Source organism: Dendropsophus ebraccatus, chromosome 4 (assembly GCF_027789765.1).
Source record: "Dendropsophus ebraccatus isolate aDenEbr1 chromosome 4, aDenEbr1.pat, whole genome shotgun sequence".
NCBI lineage: Eukaryota > Metazoa > Chordata > Amphibia > Anura > Hylidae > Dendropsophus > Dendropsophus ebraccatus.
In genome coordinates this window covers 128,495,294-128,514,437 of record NC_091457.1, presented here as the reverse complement: position 1 = coordinate 128,514,437, position 19,144 = coordinate 128,495,294, and the positions used below count along the sequence as shown (strand labels likewise).

At 45.3% G+C, this 19,144-nt stretch overlaps 1 protein-coding gene across 1 annotated transcript in view; it reads right to left on the bottom strand.

The window, feature by feature from the left end:
* The window catches only part of IL17RD (interleukin 17 receptor D), a 62,789-nt gene extending 47,646 nt beyond the window's left edge, over positions 1-15,143 (bottom strand). The window contains exon 1 of the mRNA XM_069967000.1: positions 14,893-15,143. Within this exon, the coding sequence (XP_069823101.1) occupies positions 14,893-15,060 (168 nt within the window). The 5' untranslated portion in view covers positions 15,061-15,143. The remainder of the gene's footprint in view (positions 1-14,892) is intronic.
* Between the last annotated feature and the right edge of the window lie 4,001 nt (positions 15,144-19,144).

The following is a 19,144-nucleotide window of genomic DNA, read 5'->3' as shown; positions in this document are numbered from 1 at the left end:
CCTTCTGGCAGGCGTCCCGCAGCCGGTCATGTGGCTGATCGCGGACACGGGGAGAGGTAAGTAAAGATTGGTCGCTATGTTCGCCCATGCCCCTGAATTTTAGCCAGGGCCGGACTTCTCCTTTGAGCTAATAACAAGAGGGAGTGATGACATTCACTAATCTTCCCCTAGCTAGTTCCTAGGGCCCAAGAAAATCAAAGCAAATGAAGGCCATTAGCGCAGCTTGCTACAGAGAAGAAATAAAAGTTTACATATGCCTCTTAGGGGCCACAGAACGGGAGCAGTCATTTAGTAAATTTGTGTATACTTTTGCGTGCAACAAATGTAACCAATTTGCATCCCTCCCCGTCCAATAAGGATTGCGGTGTAAACCTTTCATCCTAGTCAGCGGCTTCACCTATGCTGTAATCAGAGGCCATGCATACATTGTGCCACAGGCCTTACTTTGCGGGGTGAAGAGGTTAATTGTAGCCTAGTAAATTACCAGTTCCACAGACACACACATGCTTGAAGTAGGCTGAAATGAGCTTGTTCCTGGTGCAGATCTGCTTCCTGATTTTCTAACAGATCTGCTGGAAGGGGCAGCTGTTTCGCATTACATGCCCCCTTTAAATACTCCAGGTTTAATTAAGCCATGTCCACATCACGCTAACATTAACAAACAAAGGAAAACCCGGGGCGCACGCATCCAAATAACACAGTAAATGTAAGGAATAATGAGGGGGAACTCCTAAAACATAAGGCGTTAACAAAAGGCGACGGAATGGTGCAAGGGCAAAGGGCAGGTCGGCCTCTAACCCCTTCCATGGAGTTAGGAATAACTACTAATTGTAATCTGTGGCAGGACCAAACTGTTGGCGAGGCTTAAAGAAAACAGTGGAATTGGGTTATTTATGCAACATCTAGGCCAGGGGTGAGGAACCTGCAGCCCTCTGGCTAAAGCAAAACTACAATTCCTATCATGCCTGGACGGCCAGAGCGAAGCTTTGGCCGTCCAGGCATGATGGGAATTGTAGTTTTGCCAAAGCTGGAGGGCCGCAGATTCCCCAGCCCTGGTCTAGACTGGGGTCCCCAGGCCTGTGACTGTCAGAGCATGCTGGGAGTTATAGTTTTGCAACAGCTGGAGGGCGAGAGGTTGGGAAACACTGACCAAGAGAGTCAGACAAGGAACAGCGCTCTTAGGGGTTACGCCTAGTACTGCATCTCAGACCTGTTCCCATAAACGGATTAATACTTCATTTTCAGAACTCGTCTGCACTTACAGCTGGGAAAAGTGGCAAAATATAAAATTACATACCAATATTAAAAGAAATGCAGGGATTCTGAATCACCGATGGTAGCAAAGCTTTATTGCTTTACCAGTCAACACAAACAATCTGCAGGGGATACCGCAGAGGCGAGCCGAGCGCCGGGGGAAGAATTTAGGATTTATGAGTTTACGGAGAAGTGCAAACCCCTTAAAATGTACAACATAAATTCTTCCTTCTACAAAGCAAGACAATGTGGAATATCAATTAGGCCACACTAACAGCTAAAGCGAAATTACAGTTCTAGCCCCGTCTCACATGGATGGAAACTCACTAAATTTAACTCCACTGGCTATTGGTCTTATTATTATTTACAAATGGACATATATGGCACAAACATGATCCAACGCAGTGCCATGCCTGTCCAAAGGTCGGGTGAGGCATTGCAGCTCAGTTCCATCCATAAGCTGTCCTGCTATACCCAACATGGGCAGGTGTGGTTCTGGAAGAAAGAAGCCATGTGGTCTTAAAGCGAACGTACCAATGGGTGCATTGCTTTTTTTGTTTTTTATATTAATAGACCAGTGTCGGCACAGGGATGCCGATGACACAGTCTTTTTTAGAACCACGACCCAGTATCCGTGCATTGTGCCGGTCTATTCCTGAGCACCGGCCCGGCATGAAGCAATAGAGGCAGGCAAGTTGGCCCCCAGTGTGACGATCTCCCCTCTGTGCCACTGCTCCATTAGAATCAAAGGAGCCGCATCACAGGGGGAGATCATCACACTGGGAGCTGGCACTTGAGAATAAAGTGGCGCCGTGCATGGAAATCGGGTCGTAGTTCAAAAAAAACCAAAAAACTGCGCTGGTCTATTCATGTAAAAAACATTTGCTTTAAGATCTGAACAACCCCTTTAAACAGAGTGAAATCCAGACAGTAGGATAAAGGGATTTACTAATATGCATTATACGAAAATCTGAACCTCTAATTGAGAAACCTGGCACCAATCTGCTATCCTAGCCATCAATGGTAAAAGAAGGTTTGGGGCATGTGCTTAGAGAGAAATAAATGACTGCATAAAGATAACTTAATCCCCACAAAAAAAATCTCATGTGTGTGACCAGTAGGGAAGATCATATCCCTGAAAATGAGCTGCCATTGGGCATATATACTATTATGGCGCCATATCTGCTTGATACGATAACCAGCAGCAAGTGCCCACGGGCCGGGTCCGCTTGCTGCAAGTGCCCACGGGCCGGGTCCGCTTGCTGCAAGTGCCCACGGGCCGGGTCCGCTTGCTGCAAGTGCCCATTTAGATTCAATATTGCTATCACATGTAGAATGAGGAGAAGGAAGGGAGGCACAAGGAATCGAAGTGGAGAATATGCCTGTTGACAAAGACAAGATTAATTTGCAGTTTTGCCATCTGTGGTGGTCACACACCTTTCTATAGTTATACAATAAGAGATGACTGTATTAAGAGAGAAAAAAAATGTCACCCCCCCCCCCCCTCCTCCCCCTTCCTATCAGTAAGTGGCCAAGGTAATAGACCCTTGATATAAGACTAGTTGTCACATTGGTGTAGAGCAGGAGTAAAGTCATTTATTGGCAGTCTTACAAAGTACGAGCCGGAATAACAGTTGTTCTTAGGATAGTGAGAGCTTTGATCTCTGCCGATAAATATATGTACTGCTTGTAGTTGGCTTGTGAAGCACTCTTATAAGTATGTCCTTTATTTTATCTGTTGACCTCTTATACATGAAATCCTTCAAACCACTTCCAGCCAGGCTCAGCATGACGTTCTGTACTGGGCCACTATGTATGCACAACCACTAATTCCAGAATATATACTTATTATCAAATTGCTATACTCATTAGCAGAAATGATCAAATATCGGGAATGTAATGGGGATCCCCAATGATAGACAACTTTTAACATCTTGCTGCTGTTACGTAGAAAACAATACTTACCTGTCTGTGCTCCCTTGCCGCCGTCCTGCTGTGTTGCAGACTGCAGCGCTATCACATCTAAGACAAACTCAGCCAATCACTGGCCGCAGCATTGTCCCGTCTCAATCAGTGATTGGCTGAGAGGGCTGTCATATCCAAGATGAGTTCATCTCGGGGGTGATGGCACTGCAGTCAGCGGGGGACAGCAGGGGAAAACCTAATGTATGTAAAATAATCCATTGCAGAGAATGGGATTGGATTTTGTCTTTTACAATCAGGAAATCTCCAGCTGACGTTTTACTGATTACACATGATCCGTTCTCACTGTGGCCTGGACCCAAATAATGGATACAGAGTGCTGCACCTGACCATTATTATACGTTATACAGTTGTTATGGATAAACCACAAATAAATGCAACCAGCCACTATGTTACATATCGGCCCCTTAGGATATATCCACAGGGAAAGCCCATGTCCTGCATATGTAAAAAATACTTATATTTCAGGGGCAGGAAACCTTGACTCTCCACAAAACTACAACTTCCATCATGCCTGGACAGCCAAAGCCAAAGCTTTGACCATGGGTCTCCAAACTGCGGCCCTCCAGCTGTTGCAAAACTACACTTCCATCATACCTGGACAGCAAAATCCAAAGCTTTAGCTGTCTAGGTATGATGGGAGTTGTGGTTTCGCAACAGCTGGAGGGCCACAGTTTGGAGACCCATGGCTTTGGCTGTCCAGGCATGATGGCAGTTGAAGTTTTGCAACAGCTGGTGAGCCATGGTATTCTACCCCTGATATAGTTGGTAAACACACAAGGATCCCCAATAAGAAATGCAGCACTGGTTAGTACACTAGTTATACTGGATCCGTCCTACTATATAGAAACTGGGAATGCACCTAGCTTCATCCTGTTTGTACCATTACACATGTATCCCAGGGTCTTGCTTTCTTATTTTTGCTTTATCTGCAAATCCTAAAGCATAACTCTCTTTCCAGATGTCAAGATCCAGGCAGAGTATAAAAAATAAAAAAAAAAAAAACTCCCCTTACTGACAAAAACCATGCAAGTTCAAGTCGACGCTGAAGGCCGGATCAATCCACATGTGCACAGCTGCCAGCAAGGGGAGAAATTCTGCTTAATCCTACAATGTGCCGCCAGCAGTGCCCAGCTGATATACAGACAGCACCAATGTGATCAGCCAGATTAGGACCTGCATTCTATTCCGATCAGGTTTACGTTTTATTATTACAGGTTTGGAGACGGCCTCTACAATCTGACCTCAGATGCCTTCTAGTCAAATTACAGGTTTAAGGTTTTCCCTGATGCTAAAAACTAAATGCAAATGCCCCATTGTTGTCCTGCTCAGGAATCTGTAAATAATGCAGCAGGAAAACGTCCCTTCGTCTGCCTCTGGTGCCGAGCCGCGCTGCATTTCAATCAGTCTGCGTCCCTGCAGTGTGCTGAATGACAGAGGGAAGTGGCCTGTGGTTTAAGGGGAGGAAATGAAAAGGAATTTTAATAGAACAAACAGTGGCTCCGCTTCCTATAGGCAATACTTCAAAGACGGCCCTACCCCAGAGCAAACAATACGTTACAGAGGTCGGCAGTCATCTAATAGCCCTGCCAGCCTATTCAGGGTTTACACAAATGCAAAAGCTGGACAGACGGCATAGGGAACAAGTCATGCAAGTCTGTCCAAAGATGCTGGGCTGCCCCACCGATGGCGAGACTGGGGATGGAGCGCTGCTCTGAAGCATGTCAGGGGAAACAAAAACCTGTGTGCTGCAGCAACCTGAGAAGAGACGTATTATTGCCATAATTATAACACTTCAAAGGGCTTTGGTCTCGTACAGATAGTGTACAAGGGAATTCAGAGTGCGAGCAGGGTGCGGAAGGAACTTAAGATGCGTTATTAACTTCAAAGCACCTTTGGCATGTGCGGTGGGCATGCATGGACATGGCACAACTGTCAGGACTGCTGGGATGGAAAGAATAGACAGATAGACCAGTGTTTAAGGTGTATATGGTGAATTTGGTTGCACAATGTAAAGATATATCGGGCTGCATCTAATGTGGTTGCAATGCAGCTCACAATCTAAAGTCACTGGATTTTTAGTTGTAAGTGACTGAGACTTTGCTTACCCAGGTTTAGAAAAAAAATTTCTGCATTTTTTCCCCCCCGAAACAGCACCACTCTTGTCCTCAGTTTGTGTGTGGTATTGCAGCTCAGTTCCATTGAGGTGAATGGAATTAAGTTGTAATACCACTCACAATCTATGGACAGGGGTGGTGCTGTTTTTGCATGAAAGCCACTAGGTTTTGCTTAATTCCTTTAAAAAGGGGTACTCCGGTGAAAATCTTCTTTCAAATCAGCTAGTTTTAGAAAGTTATATAGATTTGTAATTTACTTCTATTTAAACATTTCCAGTCTTCCAGTACTTCTCAGCGGCTGTATGTCCTGCAGGAAGTGGTGTATTCTCTCCAGTCTGACACAGTGCTCTCTGCTGCCACCTCTGTCTGTGTCAGAAACTGTCCAGAGCAGTGGTAAATCCCCATAGAAAACCTTTTCTGCTCTGGACAGCTCCTGACACGGACAGAGGTGGCAGCAGAGAGCACTGTGTAAGACTGGAGAGAATACACCACTTCCTGCAGGACATACAGCAGCTAATAAGTACTGGAAGACTGGAGATTTTTAAATAGAGGTAAATCACAAAGCTTTCTGAAACCAGTTGATTTAAAAGAAAAATATTTTCGCCAGAGTACCCCTTTAATAAAAGGATCCTCCCTGACAAGCATTTTATGTGCTTATTTCTGCATCAGTATTACAGGCACCAGACCTGGCCTGACTGTATTATGACCCAAACTGACAGCTTTCACTCCTCAGAGGAACCTAAATCCCAAGCAGACATAAGACTGTGGAAAAGCTACAATCTAAATATGGCCTCAGTTGTGGCCTATAAGTCGTCGGTCATCATTAGGAAATCCCCAATTATAAAGCCATCTATAAATTATTCATTTTACATCCTGACACTGAATTAGAAGGACCCTGGTATAACTGGGCCCAAATATTAATGTTCTGCCCTACATCATTGGAAACACATAGACTGATCACCCAGGGAACATTAGATCTAATAAAATGTGTAACTGAGACAATCCACTTCTCCTTGTCCTAACAGGATCCTGTCCACACGAGTGATCTGCCCTCTCCATTCATCCCTACACACTCTGGGTGACCCTATTATCTGCCTGTCAGGAAGCTTCTACATGGCCAGCACAGGCTGAGGGGGATGAAAAGGCGTCTTTAGATCGACTTCTTCACACTCTCTGGTTACAAGATATGTGTCCCTCCTCTGGGTGACACACTGCTAAACTACAGAAAAGCTTATCGCTTGGGAACCTGGGTCTTTTAACCCCCAAAATTACACTGCGCCCATCACTTCCAGTAATAGGTATAAGGACCAACAATAAGTGTCAACCAAATATCATGACACCCAGATGTCTTATTCACAGTTCATCTGAACTAAACCCCAGAACACAACACCATCACCACAGAACCTTATGGGGATGTACATTTGTTTCTGTAGACCCAAAAAGAAGATAGTTTTGCTGCTGTAATGTGGAGAGCAAAAAGCAGACATCTATGAACATATTCTTATTGCATGTACTGCTCCCACTCCAAATACAAACATTTTATGTGTGAACATAGCCATACATGCTATATCAATACACTGGGTACTATTGCATGCTCTACTACTAGGCTAGGTTCACGCATCATCTTTTTTTGGCTGCTTGATGGACGTATTTTTGGACACCCATCATTTTGAAGCCAAAAAAACGTCTGTAATTGCGGCCAAAAAAAAAAAAAAAAAAAAAAAGACAGTGTGAACCTAGCCCTATGGAGTAAAGGCCCATGATTGTGGTATGAATATACTCTTATGGATCCATTGCATTCAATGCATTTTGGGACATCAACTGGAGACTCTCCATAGCAGTTACCTACACAAACACCTATAAAGCTTTATAAAAGGGAAAAAAAAAAAAGTTGTCCATCTAACATATATAGTGATCGCCATAAAAGTGCAATGTTTTCATTCATTAGCATGGGTTTTTGACATTATCGCTGCAACACTGTTCTAGGGAAACTGACCAATCCCATTGTTCTCGATGGGATTTTTAGTTGTACGTAGGACTTCAGATGTGACGTTGGGCCCAATGTACAAGTTAACATGTCCTCTAACATCTTCCTATACAGTCTGGAACTTTCTTAGTATCAAAACCGAGAAAAAGCCTGATGACAAGTGACTGCATAATAAATGACTTGGATGGAACTCATAGGTCAGAGCTCAGTTACTACAGTAGGAGGAACTGGACTTACTTGCTATATGTTAACCTGCCTCCATGTATATGGTATATCTATAAAAGAGGAGCAAAGAAGCCACAATCCCGCAGTCCCTATATGGTATATCTATAAGAGAGAAGCAAACAAGCCACAATCCCGCAGTCCCTATATGGTATATCTATAAGAGAGAAGCAAACAAGCCACAATCCCGCAGTCCCTATATCACTATATGGTATATCTATAAAAGAGGAGCAAACTAGCCACAATCCCGCAGTCCCTATATCACTATATGGTATATCTATAAAAGAGAAGCAAACAAGCCACAATCCCGCAGTCCCAGGGGCGGGCTGGGCCGGGGGGCAGGGGGGCATATGCCCCCCGGGCTGGTCTTCCCCCAGCTGTCAGGGCCGCATGGCTGCTGACAGCTGGCTGGAGTCCTCAGTGCCTCCCCTGCTTACAGCCCCGCCTCTTCAGTTTTATTTACCTGTGGCTGTGGATCCGGACTGTGATGGAAGCGGCCGCTGAAGCCCCGCCCCCCATTACGTTAAGCCCCGCCTCCTTTATGGCTATTATGCTTTCTATAAGCCTATGAGGCTTATGGTAAAAAGCAAACTGCTGTAGGCAGTATCTTCCTCCGGCCACCAGAGGCCGCTCTCTCCTCCCAGCTCGTTCTCCTGTGTCTGGGCTAGAAGAGCCTGAAGACAGAGAAGATGGTGTCTGCAGAAAGCCAGGTACCTACACAGCAGGACATAGGGCAGGGGGAGGGGACCAAGGCTCTCCAGATGTTGCAAAACTACAACTCCCATCATACCTGGGCAGCCATAGGCTGTCCATGCATGATGGGAGTTGTAGTTTTGCAACAGCTGAAGAGCCAAGGTTCCCTATCCCTGACATATAGGATACATATACACAGGAGACCTACACAGGAGGATACATATATACAGGAGACCTACCCAGGAGGATACATATATACAGGAGGAGACATACAGAGGAGTATATAGAGGATACATATATACAGGAGGATACATATATACAGGAAGAGACATATATACAGGAGTATATAGAGGATACATATATACAGGAGACCTACACAGGAGGATACATATATACAGGAGGAGACATACAGAGGAGTATATAGAGGATACATATATACAGGAGGAGACATATATACAGGAGTATATAGAGGATACATATATACAGGAGACCTACACAGGAGGATACATATATACAGGAGGAGACATACAGAGGAGTATATAGAGGATACATATATACAGGAGGATACATATATACAGGAGGAGACATATATACAGGAGTATATAGAGGATACATATATACAGGAGACCTACACAGGAGGATACATATATACAGGAGGAGACATACAGAGGAGTATATAGAGGATACATATATACAGGAGGATACATATATACAGGAGGAGACATATATACGGGGGTACATGGAGGATACATATATACAGGAGGATACATATATACAGGAGGAGACATACAGAGGAGTATATAGAGGATACATATATACAGGAGGATACATATATACAGGAGGAGACATATATACAGGGGTACATGGAGGATACATATTCACAGGAGGATACATATATACAGGAGGAGACATACAGAGGAGTATATAGAGGATACATATATACAGGAGGAATACATACAGAGGAGTATATAGAGGATACATATATACAGGAGGTTACATACAGAGGAGTATATAGAGGATACATATATACAGGAGGAGACATATATACAGGGGTACATGGAGGATACATATATACAAGAGGAGACATACAGAGGAGTATATAGAGGATACATATATACAGGAGGAGACATACAGAGGAGTATATAGAGGATACATATATACAGGAGGAGACATACAGAGGAGTATATAGAGGATACATATATACAGGAGGAGACATATATACAGGAGGAGACATATATACAGGGGTACATGGAGGATACATATATACAAGAGGAGACATACAGAGGAGTATATAGAGGATACATATATACAGGAGGAGACATACAGAGGAGTATATAGAGGATACATATATACAGGAGGAGACATACAGAGGAGTATATAGAGGATACATATATACAGGAGGAGACATACTGTATATACAGGGGTACATGGAGGATACATATATACAAGAGGAGACATACAGAGGAATTAGGGCTGGGTGAGTAATCAAATTAATTCGCCCAGAAGGTTAGAATCAATTAGATTTTTTGTGAAAATCTTAAATTAAATTTTCACAAAAAATCATTGCAGGCGGAGCAGCATGGATTGTCGGGTTGGCGGCCGAGCAAGAGGTGCAGGTCAAGCGGGCGGCGTGGAGGTGAGGTGCATGGCGGGCTTATGGCGGTGCGTGGAGTGTCGGGCCGGAGGTGAGGTGCAGGGCGGTCGGGCAGTCCGCCTAACAGAGCTGCGACTGACCTGCCAGAGCTATTAATATCACGTCCTGCTCCCCTCCTGGCCACACGTGCAGGTCCCCGGTCTCTGGAGCAGGTGATATCACCACTACAGTCCCTGCGGCCTCCTTCAAAGACCGGGGACCTGCACGTGTGGCGGGGAGGGGAACTTGTGTGCCAGGGTGAGAGGAAGAGGAGGAGGGCTATGTGCACTCCTGCCCCAATCACCCCCAGCTGCCCCAGTCCCCCTAGAGTCACCCCCAGTCTGCCTCAGTGCCCCTCAATCACCCCCAGTCTGCCCCAGTCCCCCTCAGTCACCCCCAGTCTTTCCCATTTCCCCTCCGTCATCCCCAGTCTGCCCCAGTCCCCCTTCAGTCAACTCCAACTGTCCCCAGTCCCCCTTCAGTCACCCCCAGTTTGCCCCATACACCCCCAGCTCTCCCAGTCACCCCCAGCTCCCCCAGTTTGCCCCATACACCCCCAGCTCTCCCAGTCACCCCCAGCTCCCCCAGTTTGCCCCATACACCCCCAGCTCTCCCAGTCACCCCCAGCTCCCCCAGTTTGCCCCATACAGCCCCAGCTCTCCCAGTCACCCCCAGCTCCCCCAGTTTGCCCCATACACCCCCAGCTCTCCCAGTCACCCCCAGCTCCCCCTGTTTGCCCCATACACCCCCAGCTCTCCCAGTCACCCCCAGCTCCCCCAGTTTGCCCCATACACCCCCAGCTCTCCCAGTCACCCCCAGCTCCCCCAGTTTCCCCCAGTGACCCCTCAGCTATACCCGTATTACTACTACACCCCTCATCTTTACCTGTACTACTACAGCCCACATCTGTACCTGTACTACTAATCCCCCTCATCTGTACTACTAATACACCCCTCATTTATACCTGTACTACTACACCCCTCATTTATACCTGTACTACTACACCCCTCATCTATACCTGTACTACTACTACACCCCCATCTATACCTGTACTACTACTACACCCCCATCTATACCTGTACTACTACTACACCCCCATCTATACCTGTACTACTACTACACCACTTATCTATACCTGTACTACTACTACACTCCTCGTCTATACCTGTACTACTACTACTACTACACCCCCATCTATACCTGTACTACTACTACACCACTTATCTTTACCTGTACTACTACTACTACTACTACACCCCCATCTATACCTGTACTACTACTACACCACTTATCTATACCTGTACTACTACTACACCCCTCATCTATACCTGTACTACTACTACACCACTTATCTATACCTGTACTACTACTACACCCCTCATCTATACATGTACTACTACTACACCCCCATCTATACCTGTACTACTACTACACTCCTCATCTGTACCTGTACTACTACTACACCCCCATCTATACCTGTACTACTACTACTACACCCCTCATCTATACCTGTACTACTACTACACCCCCATCTATACCTGTACTACTACACCCCTCATCTATACCTGTACTACTACTACTAATCCCCTCATCTGTATTACTAATACACCCCATATCTATACCTGTACTACTACTACACCCCCATCTATACCTGTACTACTACACCCCTCATCTATACCTGTACTACTACCACACCCCCATCTATACCTGTACTACTACTACACTCCTCATCTGTACCTGTACTACTACTACACCCCCATCTATACCTGTACTACTACTACTACTACACCCCTCATCTATACCTGTACTACTACTACACCCCCATCTATACCTGTACTACTACACCCCTCATCTATACCTGTACTACTACTACTAATCCCCTCATCTGTATTACTAATACACCCCATATCTATACCTGTACTACTACTAGTAATCCCCCTCATCTGTACTACTAATACACCCCTCATTTATACCTGTACTACCACACCCCTCATCTTTACCTGTACTACTACTACACCCCTCATCTTTACCTGTACTACTACTACTAATCCCCTCATCTGTATTACTAATACCCCCCATATCTATACCTGTACTACCTCACCCCTCATCTTTACCTGTACTACTACACCCCTTATTCACTATACCTCCACTACTACACCCTACCTAGATGAAGGCACCAGTGGTATGGTGGTATAAGTAACTACCGTATGTGGTGAAGGAGTGGTGATAATATTTGTTACTTATATAATGGTAATAGATGATGTGGCTATGGGGTCATAGAGCGCAGTTATGGGCGTGGCTATGTCCCTCTTTCCCCCCAGCAAAAGTTGGGGGGTATGCATATATACAGGAGTACATAGAGAAGATATATATACAGAAGTATATAGATAATACATACAGTATATACAGTAGTACATAGAGGAGACATATATACAGAAGTATATAGATGATACATATATACAGGAGTACATAGAGGATACATCATATATCCTCTATGTACTCCTATATATATGCATCCTCTATGTACTGCTGTATATATGTCTCCTCTGTACTGCTGTATATATGTCTCCTCTATGTACTCCTGTATATATGCATCCTCTATGTACTCCTGTATATATGCATCCTCTATGTACTGCTGTATATATGTCTCCTCTGTACTGCTGTATATATGTCTCCTCTATGTACTGCTGTATATATGTCTCCTCTATGTACTACTGTATATATGTCTCCTCTATGTACTCCTGTATATATGCATCCTCTATGTACTGCTGTGTAGGTCTCCTCCTGTGTATATATATATATATATATATATATATATATATATATATATATATATATATAAATATATATTTATACTGATCCAAATTTTCCTGCATTGCATATTCCCTCGTGAATATATATATATATATATATATATATATATATATATATATATATATATATATATATATACACGCACACATAGGAGGAGACCTACACAGCAGTACATAGAGGATACATATATACAGCAGTACATAGAGGATACATATATACAGGAGGAGACATACACAGCAGTACATAGAGGATACATATATACAGGAGTAGACATACACAGCAGTACATAGAGGATACATATATACAGGAGTAGACATACACAGCAGTGCATAGAGGGGACATATATACAGGAGGAGACATATACAGGAGTACATAGAGGATACATATATACAGGAGTACATAGAGGATACATATAAGTATGTGTGTTTGTTGTTTTGTTTATTATTATTTTTACTAATGGGGGGTGCACACACGAGGGGGGTGTTCTAAAAAGAGGAATGCCTATACCCACAGGACCACAGAAGTGATATAAACTATTGTAAAAAAAAATACAGAAACCCCAGCTTTCCCAGCATCTTGTATTTGTAGTCAGTATAATGGAGGTCACCCAGCTTTTCCACCATCTTATACTCAGTATGATGGAGGTCACCCAGCTTTCCCAGCATCTTGTATTTGTAGTCAGTATAATGGAGGTCACCCAGCTTTTCCACCATCTTATACTCAGTATGATGGAGGTCACCCAGCTTTCCAGCATCTTATACTCAGTATGATAGAGGTCACCCAGCATTCCTAGCATCTGTCTATGGGTACGTTCCGTGTCATCGCTGAGCCGCCCCATAGACTTATACAGGAAAGTGACTTCTGATCCCTTCACAGGGCACAGTAGGATATTTGCTCACAAATGACGAAGATGTTATAGGTAAGGGCCAGAGTGGTCCTTAAAGGATGGGCCGCCAGCCTGCTACTTATGGGCCAGTGCTGTGTGCTTGCCCCCCGGGCTAAAATTTGCCAGCCAGCCCCTGCGCAGTCCCTATATCACTATATGGTATATCTATAAAAGAGAAGCAAACAAGCCACAATCCCGCAGTCCCTATATCACTATATGGTATATCTATAAAAGAGAAGCAAACAAGCCACAATCCCGCAGTCCCTATACCACAGCACTCCTCCATCTACCACCCTAGAAGTGTCAAAATGAACCGCAAAAACTTGGAATTTAACAGATACAACTGCTCTGCTCCTTCCACCACTAAATACAGTATACAGCTATATGTACACCATTGTAACAAGCTATCATTACACTATCTGGCTTTGTGTATACAGGCTATATCAGTGTTCCTTAAAATAACATAATGGGAGTTGTAGTTTTTCAGCAGCTGGAGAGTTACAGGATGGGGAACAGTGACTATAGAGAGGAAAACTGGACTCTATAGAGCAGGGGTAGGGAACCTTGCCTCTCCAGCTGTTGCAAAACTACAACTCCCATCATGCCTGGACATCCAAAGCTAAAGATTTGGCTGTCCAGGCATGATGGGAGTTGTAGTTTTTGCTACAGCTGAAGAGCCAGGGTTCCTTACCCCTGCACTATATAGACAGGAACACAATAATACAACTAACTAAATGAAATGTCATGGTGCATAGAAAGATACATGCAGCTGCTGCTGATCACCTATGGGGGAAGGTTATCATCACAAGCTGCATGAAATAAGAACTTTCCAGCCAATCCTGACATCCTGCTATCACTGAGATGGAATACAATAACTATAGTAATACAACAACTATACAATGAATACTATAGTAATACAATAACTATAAAATACTACATTAATACAACTATACCTATACAATGAATACAATACAACAATAACTATACAATACTAGAGTAATACAACAATAACTATACAATGAATATAATATACAATAACTATACAATACAACAATACCAATACAATGGTTACAGTCAGGTCACTATATGAAGCAGCTCTGCAATGCCAGATCCGGACTGTATATCATCATATAGACACTATACAAGCGATCACACCAGCCAGGACTCTGCCCAGGACTACAGTCCCCATCCTCCGCCCGGGGATCACATGCTATAGACACACAGAAGACTTTACAAGTCCGGGCAAAACTTTCTGCAAACTTTCCTCCCTGACTATAAGTCTCTCCCAGCCGGGGACACTGACCTTAGGTGCACAGGAGTCGGCGGGGGTCCTCCGGAGGCCGCCGGTGGCCGCACAGCTCGGACCCGGATGGAAGAAGACATTTAGGGATACCGCAAAGATGAGGAGACGCAGACACCGTGCCATGGTCTGCAGCCCAGGGAGAACTTGTCTGAGCTGTGCACCGCGCATGCGGACTAGAGCTGTACTAAGCCCCGCCCCCTGCTGGAGCAGACCCTTCACTGCAGCTGTCCCCCTGCTGCCTGCCTGTCAGAGTGTGTGTGTGTGTGTGTGTGTGTGTGTGTGTGTGTGTGTGTGTGTGTGTGTGTGTGTGTGTGTGTGTGTGTGTGTGTGTGTGTGTGTGTGTGTGTGTGTGTGTGTGTGTGTGTGTGTGTGTGTGTGTGTGTGTGTGTGTGTGTGTGTGTGTGTGTGTAAGTTACCCATGGCAACCAGTCACATTGCTCCATTCTATAGTTTCACTGTAGGTTGCATTAGTTTTTATACATGTGCAGTGGGCTTTATAGCTGCTGCAAAACTACAACTCCCAACAGCCATTGTAGGTTGTTAATTTGCAAAGGTTGGAGAGCCCCTCAGTAATTACCTCATTAGTAAACGTGTTGCGCTCCCCCAGTAGTATATAGCCCCCCCCCTGTTGCTCCTCCAGTAGTATATACACCCCTGTGCACTCCCCCAGAAGTATATAGACACCTGTGGGCTCCCCCAGTAGTATATAGTCCTCCTTTGCACTCCCCCAGTAGTATATAGCCCCCTGTGTGCTCCCCCAGTAGTATATAGTACCCCGTGCGGTCCCCCAGTAGTAAATAGTCCCCCTGTGCACTCTTCCAGTAGTATATAGCCACCCTGTGCACTCCCCCAGTAGTATATAGCCCCTCTTGTGCTCTCCCCCAGTAGTATATAGCCCCCTTGTGCGCCCCCCCCAGTAGTATATAGCCCCCCCTGTGCGCTCCCCCAGTAGTATATAGCCCCCCCTGTGCGCTCCCCCTGTATTATGTAGACCCCTGTGGGCTCCCCCGGTAGTATATAGACCCCTGCTTTGTGCTCCCAAGTAGTATATAATCCCCCTGTGTGCTCCCCCTCCCATTTAGCCCCCCTGTGCGCTTCCCCGGTAGTATATAGCCCCCCGCTTTGTGCTCCCCAGTTGTATATAGCCCCCCTGTGCTCCCCCTCCTATACAGCATATAAAAAAAAAAAAAATCAAACAAATATACTCACCTGGGTCCTGGTGTCTCCTCTTCTCTTCCCCCCTTGTGGCCGCACTGCATCGGTCACAGGAGGCCGCACCGATGCTCCAGTGACGTCACTTGAGCGCCGAAACCGGAGACAGGAAAGAGCGGCCTCAAGAGTAGCTGACAGTGAGGGAGCCGATGGCTCTCTATGTCAATGCTGCCACACGGTAACTATGAGCTCTCGTTATGAGCTCTCATAGTTACTGTGCAAAGGGGAGCAGCGCAGCTCAGTATACAGGTATACTGAGCTGCAGCAGGGGTATGGACAGCTCCGCCAGTTAAGGACCCCTGCCCTAGATCATCACAGCATGATGGGATTTGCAGTTTGATTCTGCCTGGAATCTGACTCCCATTGATTTCAATAGGATTTCTCTATCCATGTTCACATAGTACATTTCTGATGTTACACATAGTACATTTCTGATGTTAAACCACCCATACAGCGGATAATGTAAATAGCAGGTCTCAGTCTATAAAGCAGCTAGTTGCTCATAGGAGTCTGTCCAGCGAGTGTATGTGGCCTGTGCAGAATCATCTACAATTTCCCAGTGTCCTGTATCATAGGTGAGGGGTGACACTGTTACTAACTGCACTTGCCATTGTAAGGATTGCTTAGCTTGTCTTGTGTCTCAGGCTGGAGCCATATGCATGTAAATAAATGGTGTTTAGGGAAAAACACAGAGAGGAACTGCTACTCAGGAATCCCCTGCTGTGATGTTTGCTGAGGCGCTTCCTGCCAGGGGTGAGATTTTCTCACCTTATTCATGGCTGACATGAAAGACAATAGGATCTCTAGTCTCAAGTGGCTGTCAGAGTGCCTGCTTCCTCCTGGTACCTTCCCTCCATCTATTATATGTTTCCTTGGGGCAGTCCTGTGTTCACACAACACCCAGACTACTAAATAGCAGCAATTCAGTCCAGCCTTATCATGTAGAAGGAAGGCTCTGTTCACACTACATGACAACCTTCTGTTAGACGCAGGGGGTAGGGAACTTTGGCTCTTCGGCTGTTACAAAACTACAACTCCCATCGTGCCTTGACAGCCAAAGCTTTAGCTTTGGCTGTCCAGGTATGATGGGAGTTGTAGTTTTGCAACAGCTGGAGAGCCAAAGTTCCCTACCCCAGTAGAGGCATATATATACTATATATATGGCACTGTATAGACATGCATTATGTGTGTGGTTCATCTGCATTCTGTGTGTGGTGCATACTAATGTTTTCTATACAGCCCAATGGAAAGAATGCAGAATGAAGAACATAAATGCAATGTGAACACAGACAAAGATGTAACAGGATTAGAGATGAGCGAACCGGGTTCGAGTCGATCCGAACCCAAACGTTCGGTATTTGATTAGCTGGGGCTGCTGAACTTGGATAAAGCTCTAAGGTTGTCTGGAAAACATGGATACAGCCAATGACTATATCCATGTTTTCCACATAGCCTTAGGGCTTTATCCAACTTCAGCAGCCACTGCTAATCAAATGCCGAAAGTTCGGGTTCGGATCGACTCGAGCATGCTCCAGGTTCGCTCATCTCTAAACAGGATCTTTATGGGACAATTTTAAAACTTCTTGCCTTCTGCTTCAAGTTGGTATGGAGTGGACAGGCTGCTACTGGTATCATCCCATGCTACTCCTGTAAAGAATGGCTCATATCACAGTGGAGACCATCAACAAGTGGAGTGGTCTTTAGGACACCGAGCTGCATAAGGAAGGTGGCAGGGACTGCGGGGCGTTTTATGGAGCGGCAGGGGTTAATGCAGAATCATAGGGGGGGGGGCCTCTGTGACGTCAGTTGGGGCAGTGAGCGGCTCATTATTGGTGCTCGGGGGGTCAGATGATGCAGCACGGCACCGCCTCCGGGACGTGCTGCTGACCTATCGGACACGGCCAAAACCTATAAGGGGGCGGGGGCTTCCGGGAGCAGCCCTCTTTACCAGCAGCCAGGAGTTCAGCAGCCCTCCCTCCCGCCCTTATTGCAAGTGTTGTTCCAATTTTGGTTCTATGTATTGATGATGTTTCCTTCTGTTGTAGAGGAGAATTTTACTAAGTCACAGCTGGAGGTGTGGTATTTGGTGGATCCGGTGGCCATGCCCGCCAGTGTTCGGCGGCCGGCATACCCGTTGGAAAAATGTTCGCCTGGAGGCGTTTACGTGTCAGTGAAGTTGGCAATTTGCCCGGTTAAGAGAAAAATAAATAAACAATAAATAGCTGTGGCCGACCACCATCCAACAAAATATGCCTGTGTGTTGAGTCTTATTGGGGAGGCCCCGAGGTCATGAGTACCAGGTGCGGGGGGTATGTGTAGCCCAGCAGTCCTTGCTGACAGCTCTACCCCCAACAGGAAACATAGACTTCATGCTGAGGCTAGCCCTGGGAAGTAATCACTGACTTATTGTTCCTGTCCTACCACCCTGCACATTGTGAGAACAGAGTGCTGGGGGGCATGTTAGGATATAGAGCTCCATATCAGTAACTATCACCATCACTGGACTACAGGACAGGTCAGGTCAGACTAACAACCTGATATTTGTAATAGAGCGGCTGCCACATAAAGTGTAGTATAGTAAAGCACCACAAGTTGTGCACGTTAACCTTTTCCAAGTGCCTGTTCACACTTTTTAGGCTTATTTTGATGCTTATTCTGCTTCTATTTCTGCCTGGCATCTGATTCTCCACAATCATTTCCCGGTGTAAATCTCTGATAATTATCTGAATTTTTCTGGCATGTTAATTCTAAAAGCAGGTTCAGTGCAGAAACATTGCCTTGAAGTCAATGGAGTTTTGTATATCTGCTCTAAATTTGCCACATTCCACATCAAATCCTATGGCCACTAAGCAACAATTTTGGGTGCTTTCTACCTCCTTTGTATTTCATTTCAGCTTTGTGCAAAAATGGGATTTCATTCTCCTTAGCATGTGCAAGGTATCTAGCTAGTGGCAGCATTTTCTCTAGTGACATATATATGTAGTGTACCCCCGGGGCGATGTTATATCGGAGGAGCGGCCAGTCACTTGGTGGATGGCCA